Source organism: Vigna umbellata, chromosome 4, assembly GCF_029865625.1.
Source record: "Vigna umbellata cultivar VRB3 chromosome 4, Vumbellata_1.0, whole genome shotgun sequence".
In the NCBI taxonomy this organism is placed as follows: Eukaryota; Viridiplantae; Streptophyta; class Magnoliopsida; order Fabales; family Fabaceae; genus Vigna; species Vigna umbellata.
Window position 1 is genome coordinate 5,811,141 of NC_142168.1, and position 10,556 is coordinate 5,821,696.

At 33.5% G+C, this 10,556-nt stretch overlaps 2 protein-coding genes across 2 annotated transcripts; one reads left to right on the top strand and one right to left on the bottom strand.

The window, feature by feature from the left end:
- The first annotated feature begins 329 nt into the window (after positions 1 to 329).
- Positions 330 to 1,109, top strand: LOC148199126 (kiwellin-1-like). The gene has a single exon (XM_088111549.1). The coding sequence runs from the start codon at positions 423 to 425 to the stop codon at positions 987 to 989; it is 567 nt and encodes a 188-aa protein (XP_087967675.1). The 5' UTR covers positions 330 to 422; the 3' UTR covers positions 990 to 1,109.
- A 934-nt stretch (positions 1,110 to 2,043) lies between these two features.
- On the bottom strand, positions 2,044 to 8,082 carry LOC124827565 (AT-hook motif nuclear-localized protein 9-like). The gene is made up of 6 exons (XM_047300641.2): positions 7,638 to 8,082; positions 6,285 to 6,787; positions 4,999 to 5,066; positions 4,399 to 4,530; positions 2,949 to 3,110; positions 2,044 to 2,591 (listed from the first exon to the last, which is right to left on the bottom strand). Exons 2-6 carry the CDS (start codon positions 6,703 to 6,705, stop codon positions 2,349 to 2,351), a joined length of 1,026 nt encoding a protein of 341 aa, XP_047156597.1. The 5' UTR covers positions 6,706 to 6,787; positions 7,638 to 8,082; the 3' UTR covers positions 2,044 to 2,348.
- Positions 8,083 to 10,556: the final 2,474 nt, after the last annotated feature.

Sequence of the window (10,556 nt, forward strand, 5' to 3'; positions counted from 1 at the left end):
TAGCTTTAGTCATAATTAAGTGGAGGCATTCGTAATAAACAGAGGTTTGGTCATTTTTATATGGAATAACGTCCATGGCCATGCAAGTGTTTATTCTATTATTAATTTAGACTAACTTTTTGGCGCTATTCAAAATATAAAAAAAAAAACAAGTTTTCTAAACTACGGCAACAATGTTTCACGTGTTAGCATCCAAATATATGTTCCAAATCAAATCAAACGTTATTTGAATTTCTGGTTGTCATTTTGACAAGAAGACAATTTATAAATCATTGCTCGACCCTAAAAGAAACCTATATTTCGAAGCAAAAACATGTACCTAATCAAGAGACCTCTATATATAGAAAGTAAAATCTTAAGATTCAAGCATCAAACACTCAAAAGAAGAAGAAATAGCAGAAACAGAGAAGTTGATAGATAGAATGAAGAGGTTTTTCTCAAACGCATCCTTCATTTTATTAGCTACTCTCATCTTAGCAAGTTGTATTGAGTCTGAGGCTCAAAAGTGTCGGCCAAGTGGGAGAATCAGAGGAAGGAAAGCACCTCCAGGACAATGCAACCAAGAGAATGATTCAGACTGCTGCATAGAAGGCAAACTTTACACCACATATGAATGTTCACCACCTATGTCCAGCCACACCAAGGCCTACCTCACTCTCAACAGTTTTCAGAAGGGTGGAGATGGTGGTGGCCCTTCAGAATGTGACAACCAATACCATTCTGATGACACACCTGTGGTCGCACTGTCTACAGGCTGGTTCAACCACAGAAGCAGGTGTCTCCACAACATCACCATCAGTGCGAATGGAAGAAGTGTGGTGGCCATGGTGGTTGATGAGTGTGACTCAACTGAGGGATGTGATGCAGACCATGACTATCAACCTCCGTGTCCCAACAACATTGTTGATGCTTCTAGGGCTGTCTGGAAAGCATTGGGAGTGCCCCCAAATGAATGGGGTGGCCTTGACATTACATGGTCTGATGCTTGATATTATAAGTGTAATGTTTAAGTGAATGTCTATGTTTCTATATTGTAAGCTGCCTGGAAATACTGAATCTTTTTGATTTCTCATTCACAATCAATACAAATATATATATTTAGATTTCCACGAACGAGAGAAACGTCACACAGTTCTGATTGCCTGGATCAGTATCAACATGCACAGAATCCGTCAAAGCATTATCTATGTTTGTAAACTTGAATGGTAAAGCATGAGTGAAAAATTTGTTATGATTCATGAGAACAAGGCATTGTGTTGTGTTTATGCTTAATCTTTAATTATGCACACGGTTAACTGATTATTTCTAAGGTAAATCTATAACTAGTTCCCTCTGTTTAGAACACAATCTGACAGTGCTTTAAATTTCACGACCGATCTTCAAAACACTGGAGAAATGAATTCATCGTATCCATCAGAAATGGCATCAATGAGATTGCAGATTCGAATGAGGATACTAATAATTAATGCTATAGTACAATTATCTTCTTGACTTGAAGAAAATAGCTGCAAAAAGTAGACACTTTCTTGTCATTCCCTATATAATATAAAAATAATAGTTGGAGTTTAAGTACTACAACCTAGTTTTAAGTTAAAAATTATGTTACATATATATGTATACATATGTCGAGAATTTTCGACCAACTTATAAAATATTTCTCATATTTTTCAAACACTTGGCCAATTAACCAGTTCAACCAACCAGTTTGGCCTGATTTTCAAAACGGGGTATTCCCAAAAACCAGAAAGGAAACCATGATCACAATATCCTTCTATTTTCCTTTCTTACCTTTCATCCTTTGATTACCACTATATTTTACGTATTGTTGGATTAAGGATGCTGGTTGATCATGGAGTGTAGAGTGCATGTGTTCAGCTACAAGATAATCTACGATCTCACTACCCCACAACATTACCGAACAAAACGCTTTCAGATCATGCATTCGCAGTACCAAATCTCCTTGTTCCCCTTGTCACTTCCTTCTAGAAGACGGTTCTACGACAAAAATCACAATGATAGATATTGTCTCACAATCGATGCCCCTAAACCACATAAAACATCTACCCCAATGTCAATTATTTTTCCAAATAGGACATAAATTGTATCTTACCAATCAAGAACATACAATCTTCAAATTGAAATTCCTCACAGCTACAAAAATATGAGTACAACCCCAAGTCAATAATCATGAATGTAGGGATAGGTGAGATTTATCAATTGCAAAAGTCAGCTGGCTCTACTCTGTTGTTGGTACTTCCCACTCTGTCATTACTACTACAACAAAATTAGATGAGTGACCATGAATCTGAAATATATATACACAGCACTAGTGTGTATTGAATGAAATGTCACCCACGCATCAAGTCAATGTCCACATGGGAATTACGCATATCCAACGGTCGCGATTGAGACCAAGGACTCAAAGATGAAGGGTTTGGAGAAAGATTTTGATTTGGTGAGATGCTGTTCAGTGCCACTGGATTATGAACTCCCTGATGATCTGACTCCATAGCAACTTCTGCAACTTCCGCGCTTTCCTTCTTCTTGTTCTTTGTCTTTGATCCACCCCATTGAAAACTCCCAACTACCACCTATAGCCATCACTAATTCAGTCTAATATGATCCTCATCCGAATAATCTAGCTTTTCATGTTTGTTTGCAATTATAAAAAAAAAAGACACTTGAAAGAAGCAGCTGATTTTACGACAAGCTACTCAGAATAGCTTTTGATTAGTTTGAAAGCTTGAAACAAACACATGAAAAACTTTTGAAAGTGATTATCCTTTGAAGAAGTGATTTCCTTTACAAAACAAAGATGTGACAAATGGGTCCATAACTTTCAACACGAGTAGCTGGAAAGTTTTCATTTTTAACATGTGGGAATCAGAGATATGAATTCGAGATATCATCTTAATAAGATTTGATGGCAACACTAAAAATGGTGTTACCTGAACAGGACTTGATGCAATAAGAACTCCACCAACTCCTCCACCGATGACACGACCATCAGGACTAGCAAGGGACACACTCAGTCCACCAGTTCGATTGCGTGAGCCACCACTATCAGTGACTAAGTAAGAGCCTGAAAGGCACACTATCTCGAAGCGCCCCTATCAATTCAAAAGTCCACCAGAAATCAAATATACATACGGAGATAAACATTATCATATAGAGTTATGACTTGGTTAAGGATAAAAACATAAGCAAAATAAACATTATACTCATTGATACAAAGGTTTGAATCTATGATTTTCACTACAAAGGCTAACAATTACAGATACTTCTCAATCAAAATCTGCGTTTAAAGATGGGATAGTCAAAGATTTGTAGCAATTGCCAGCCTAAGTAAGGTGAGTAAAGCCCTCACCTAGTTTCTTTTTCTTTTCTTTTTTTCTTTTTCAATCTTTTCCTCTGCTGCGTAAAAAGCATGCAGCTTGCTGATTAAGATTAAAAATTAAAAGTTAAATGAAATTGATTATCTTAATTGCATTTGGAAATGTTTGACAGACAAATGTTAAATAAAATTATATTAATTGTAATAGAATTTTTTTTAGGCTTAAAAAAGTTCTATCTTAAAGTTTGTTCAGGCATAAATAAATGTTAGGTCGGTCCTGTTTGAAGCCTGCATTTTCTCCCTCGGAATTAATTCCCACCAACCAAAAAAGTCATGGTAACTCAGAAGGTCAAAAAGATCCTTGGAATTAAGTTTCCACCAACCAAAAAAGGCATGGTAACTCAGAAGGTCAAAAAGATTCAATGCAAAAGATTCTTTTGTTTCAATAGTCCCAGAGATTGAAGTTTGTTGGTACCATTAAGCCATTTTGTATACATGCCTGAATGGACATACATTCTAATGTATTTATTTATGAATTATTTGTCCAATAAACATCATGCTTCAAGTTTACAAATTCTGCTTAAGACTTTCGTCTAACATTACAAATGCAAATTTTTAATCAATCAATCATAGTATTTCATAAAAGATTGCCATTTAATGTCGTGCATTGTTATGCATGACCGCATGCATAAATGTAGACACGTGTCATTATGTGATCACAGTTCCATATGAACCTATAATAGTGTGCAGAGGACAGTTGCAAAAGTAGATTATTTTAATAATCAATCATATGTACAATCGATTATAACAATTGTTTTAGTTGGTAAGTTTACTAAAAATAAGTTAATATAATTAATTTCCTTTGAATACATCTAAAACTCAGCTTTCTAGATAAGAAAAGAATATATATGAAGCTTTATATTCTCAAGAAACATTTTATATATTATTATGAGACGAATTTTCAGATTTACAAAAATATTCGTTTTACTAAATTTAGGTTGAGGTTCCAAACATGCTCTATCGGCATCTGCTTCAACAAATACATAACACAGAAAATGCCAAACCTCGTATGTGACAGTGCCGCCTGAAGTTGATGGCTGTCGAAGTGTGACAGTTGACACAGCGCCATTGGCTGACAAAATACAAACAGCTCTAGGTCCCTGCTGAGAAAATGCCATGATTTTTGTTGCAATGTCCTACAGGGAGACAAGTTTAGAAGATTAATTTATTAATATTCACATAAATACAAGAAGATATGGCACAAAGTCAACCAACATGGTTTTGGCATTACTAACTCTACTTTTCCTTTTAAGAGAAAAAAAGTACAGAAACATGAGTGGCTGTTTAGTATTTAACAGTGAAGTTATCATTATTTTGAGAGACAAATAGTACAAAGTGCCACCTTTCTTGGGCCAAAGATGCCAAACCTTGGTTGCATAAATAATTAAGCACATGCATAAATAGTTTAACCTAAATCAGAGAACAAAAATACCGACAGAAATCACAGTAATGTTCGTCTAAACACAAAAAAAAAGTAGGAACCATATTGTTTTATCAATATTATTATGTCACTCTCTCTTTTTCATTTACTTTCCCTCCAACATACACCACCAAAACAGAGAGACTTATTTTTTATTCAAATATATAAAAAAATATACACATACTTCTCCACTTGCAATGTTGATGATATGAGGAGTGAATCCCATCCCAGCTGAACCAGACATCAATTCACCTAGCAACAGTAACAACACAAAACATCAAAAACAAAGGTATATAAATGATTTAGACACTCACAAGATTAGAGGGTGCAACTGGCGAACAAAGCAAACTTATGAACCATTATTCTAACTATATGAAAGTTCCACCAAATATGATTAAATTCTAACTCGCTTCTGGTTAGAATTAGATAAGCTTTAATTTCAGAATCCATTAGGGAACCACCCAGTACCCCACAACTGGGAACAAGGCCTTACAACAAAAGAAATACAATCTGTATAAGGAATATGAAGTATACATAGAACTTTTGAATCCAACTTCCCATACTTAATCAAAACAGTAGAAGGAGATAGAAATCCAATGGCCTTTTGTTTTTAGAAAATATTTTCTATGTTTTCACTGTTTTCGATGCAAAACATTCCAAAATATAGAAAAATAGTCACATTTTCGTAAATAAAAGTAAAATTAAAAAGTGGAAACATAAACATTTTTTTTCAAACCAGACAGCTCCTCAAAATCTTATCTTTTATGTAAGGCGCATATTAGCCCCCTTAAAAATCTTATCATTACAAGCTACAGTTTTATGAGCTCGTATTGTATCCCATGCTCAACCTCTTATATATTGTAATTATTGCAACGTACAATTCAGATCATTTATCTCACATGTAACCAAAGTTGTATGTGTACTTGGTTAGAAACTTTTAATTTGTGAATGTGATAAATTTATTCTTCAAATAGCTTAATTATAACAATCTGAGGCGGTGATTACTGAATAAGGTTGCAGTGCATGATTTGGAAAGATTACTCATGTGAAATGATAATTTTTTAACCGAAAACCAATTGGAACCTGGAAAAATAATTAATTCTCTAGCATAAGCTGAACAAAACACATTTTTTTTCTGTAACAATTCTACAAAATAGTGGAAAGAAATTAAAAGAAGATGCATCTTTCTCTCGAGGATCAGAAAAAAAATATGGAAATTAATAATATATAGCATACTATGTTGGGATTTAAAGCCACTCTGCCATTGTTCATCCAGGTAATCGGATGACAATAGCATGTAAACATACAAAATGATTAAACAAATATTCAGCTAAAAACAAATTTCAACCAAATAACACTTAGAGAAGAAGGATTTGAAAAATTCGTGACTCATCAAACTTTCAGCTTCGAATAAGTATGATCAGTAACAACAGGAAATACTGAAAGAGTTGCATTGCAATAGAGATTTACCAAGAGAAGCCAACTGCTGTTTTTTCCCAGTACCAGGTGGTCGGCCTCTGCCACGTTTCTGGCTCTGTCCCAAGGATCCAGGGTGACCAGATGATGTTGGAGTTGGAGTCAATGCCAATGACACAGTTCCATCAGTGCCATATTTCCTAGGCCTTCCTCTCTTCCTTTTAACAGGCTCCCCTGGAGGTGCCCCGGGAGGAGCTCCCATATTGACTCCATGAGCTGAAATTGAAGAAGACTCTAATGGCAATGTGGATCCAATGGAACCACCACCAATGCTGGATTGAAATGGTAGATTCGGATTGGAGAGTGGTCGAATATTAGGTGACATATGCAACTCGGGTTGTGCTCCAGATCCAGGAATTCCCCTTTGCTGCATATAGTAAGACCCGGATAACGCCATTTGGTCCCCACGATCCATGCATTTACTTCAATTGCCTTCAGAATCTTTCACAAGAAACTTTCACCCCAATATTCAATACACCGAAAATTATCACCTAGCTCTGTTCCCAAATGGAGTGTAGTGACAAATTTTGGAGGAAGAAAACACCATCACATCAGAATACCATAAAAAGTATGAAATCCAATTAGCAATCACCAACAAGAGAGTCAACAAAATTTCTTAAATTACATTAGCTGTAAGTAACTGTAGCTTGAGAAGAACAAAACTAAGTCCTCAATATTAAAGCAGTGAAGTTTCCAGCAGATAAAATTTCTCATTGATGGCATCATTCTATAAAATACATAAATGCATCCACACATGAACAAGACAAAGCATAGAGTAGAAGACAGATCAGAGGAAAAGATGGAAAGCCAAGAAGGCATAAACACAAACAAGAGAACTACTCTCTAACAGCAATATGAACATGTCCAAGAGAAGACAAAAAAATAAAAGAAACTACTTACAGCTTACCAAACTATAAGAAACAGCAAAAAAAGGCTTCGTGTTCAAGATACAGGACCAGAAGAACATGAAAAAAGATCCACTCTAACCAACATCCATCATAAATCTTTAAAACCAAGCAACTAAAGTGCCAACACCCAGAAAAAACAAGTGGAAAAAATAACAAAATGAAAGAATTACTCTAAGGCCAATGCAATAAAAAAGCTTTCAAACACAGTTCGTAAACAGAGCAGAAAATGCAATATCACACCAAAGGGAGCCCAAAATCACAAAAAAAAAAACGAGTAAATTATCAACCACAACGGTTTTGCTATGGGAAAAATTACAAACTTTGGAGAATTGGGTTTAAAACTAGGACAGAATCAACGCCCCAGATACACAAGAGAGAGAATGTAACATGGGTTTCAACGTGCAGATACAAAAGAAAAGGGGAAAGGAATCATACTAACATTTTAACAACAGGATCAAAAAGCTGTGGTGCACATTCACAGTTCCACCTGTGAGGAAACGGAAGCTAGTAATTGAATCAAAAGAAAAAAGTTCTACAGTTCTTTTCTTACTCTTGGGAAATGAAGAGTGTGGTGGCAGAGTTGCACAGAGAAAAAAAGAGGTGAGAGAAACACGGTGTCAGTGCAATGAAGCAAAATACTTATCAACAATGAAAAAAAAAAAACTTAAAACAAATAAAAAATAAATCTTGAAAATTGAAAAGGAAAAGTAAACTAAGTCTCTCTCTCTCTAACTCTTCTGCAGCAGTGTCTCAGCTGCAAAAGTCCTTATCTGGTTGCATATTTTTCTAGGGCTACCCTCTCTTTCTCTCTCTAAAAAAGTTTCTTTTTTTCACTTTCTCTCTCCTGTTTGAGTTGTGATATGATGACGATGCTGTGTGTGTGAGTGATGGTTCTGAGATTTAAGAAAGGGGTTGAGAAGCAAACAAAGTTGAGCAGAAAAAGCAGTTCTTGTTTTGGATAACAATGAAATATTTTTTATTTATTTTGAAAAAATAATAAAAGAGTTTATTTATTTATTTATTAATTTTGAAATAAAAATTAAAATTAGTAAAGATTTGAGATTTAAATAGGGACAGTGGTGGGGAAGTTTGGGTCCATAGGGATTGTAAGAGAAAGAGTGTCTATCTCTATTCACGCGCCCAGCTTATATGATCTGCTGCATCACTCCCACCGAGATCCTGGGTGTTGCCTAGTGCCTTCGCCTCAATATCATGGAAAATATCTATCAAACTTTCCAGAATCTATATTCTTTCTCTCTCTACATTATTGAACACTCATATCAATTCAGTTTTAAGTTTTTCTTTTATTTTTTAAATTCATCATAAAACTCTAAAAATAGTATACCATTACTCAGAATAATATAATTAAATTTTCTCCACCTACTACTATTTTTTTCTTCATCATTACTAAAGAAAGAGATGTATGGGGTGAATTCGAGTTCTTATACCATATATTAATTATTGGAAGATAATATTCACAAAATATATACTATTATATATATATATATATATATATATGTCATAATTATATAAAGATTAATCAATTCATAATTACTTCTACGTATCTTCATTATAAGTAGACTTGATTATTTAGAATTCAGTAATACGTAAATAATCCGGTCAACCACCCTGATGATAACAGAAAGAATAATTGTAAATATATTTGTGTATAAATAGAAACAGTAATATAATGCAGTGTTTGAAATATATTTTGATTATGAATTAAAATTGAATAAAAAATGAAAATTATATAGGCAAGGGTTAGAGCGCGTGAGAGTTGAGGGACAGAGAGTGACAGAGAAAGGTGTGAGCTGACTGAAAACGGGTTTGGTCCACAAGCAGAAGGAAGGAACATGGCTGACTTTGTGTTCTCTCTCTCTTTTCTTTTCATATTATGGCAATGGCCCATGCACCCTAAAATATCTCTCAAAAAGAACCATAACTCTTCACCCACCTCTCCCAAAACCCTTCCTCCATCACACAAACTCTCTCCATATTCCATCACCTAAGGGCCATACTCATCATCAACTTTTCTTAAATAAATTATTTTTCTATCACTTGTAAACAAAAAGTCTTTACCAAATACATTTCTAAAGAAAAGTAATAATTATGCAATATACCACATTAGTTTTTATAACAATCCATGAGATAATATGTAATTTCCTACCATAGTAATCAATCTAAAATGTTGGTTCATATCACTATATGTGTAAGATTGGATTACAAATTGATAAAATATGTCCTTTTCATTCTATATAAAATGTATTTTACGACCATTGTTGCTCAATTTAGTCTTATAATTTCATCTCATGTTTAATCATAAAATTTTATCTAAAATAATTAAATTTATTTAGCGTTTTCTTTAAACATTTTGTATAGGCTGTGTGGATCTTATTTCAGAAAACATTATAGTGGTATTATTATAGTATTTTTTTTCTATTATGAACTTTGCTTAGTTTGTTGAATCAGAAACTAATCATTTTCATTATATATACTATCAATGTCTATTGAACAGATTTTCATACAAAATTCTTCGTTAAATAAATAGACGAGTTTGTATTATACGTGAATGCAAATGTAGCCACTCAATTAAATAGAAATTGATATTAAATTATTTATTTTAATTAATATATTAACATATATTTACGTTAAATATATGAAATTGAAATTTGTTTGTGTTAGGTTCGAACGGGACTATACTATCTTTCAAGAACTCAAAAAGTAATTATACAAAAGATATTGTGTATTATAAGATTGGACCATAATTTGGTCTCACTGTATATACCCTTTTTCTGAGTTCAGTTGAATGAAAGTATAAATAATAATAATAAGATCTCAATCACCACTATAAAGCGAAGATATAATTATAAAAAAAATTATTGATTTGACCCAGGTGGATCATATATACACACTAGATTCCTGGCTCATCCAAATATGGAATTACTTGAATTCTCAATTATATAATATAATATTTCCCAAACTTCCAAAGACATCTTTAATGTTTTTATATTGCATTGGATCCACGAACAAATCTAAAGTTGTCTTTATTAGTACTTCTTAACTTCTTTTTCTTTCTTTTTATTACTATGGCAAGTATATGAAGTCATTGTCCATATTCATAGCAGTTGCGAGATATATAATATATTTTAGGGATATTGATTTGTAATATAATAACCTTACAACTTCGAAAGACATCTTTAATGTGTTTGCATTGCATTGGATGAACTTGTCTCTTAGCAAAATCTAATGTTGTCCTTATTAGTACTTAAAGAATTTTTTTTATCACTCTTGGCAATGACAAGGTTTTCATTTTATAATTCTATATTTCTCTAGCTACTACCCAAATCCTAAAAAATGT

Bases quoted from the DNA above. Each gene is read 5' to 3' on its own strand.
- LOC148199126 (XM_088111549.1), top strand. From the start codon at position 423: ATGAAGAGGTTTTTCTCAAACGCATCCTTCATTTTATTAGCTACTCTC.
- LOC124827565 (XM_047300641.2), bottom strand. From the start codon at position 6,705: ATGGATCGTGGGGACCAAATGGCGTTATCCGGGTCTTACTATATGCAG. The intron at 4,531-4,998 runs GTATGTGTATAT...GTCTCCCTGTAG, and splicing joins TCAACATTGCAAGTGGAGAA to GACATTGCAACAAAAATCAT. The intron at 3,111-4,398 runs GTTTGGCATTTT...TTGAATTGATAG, and splicing joins GCGGCACTGTCACATACGAG to GGGCGCTTCGAGATAGTGTG.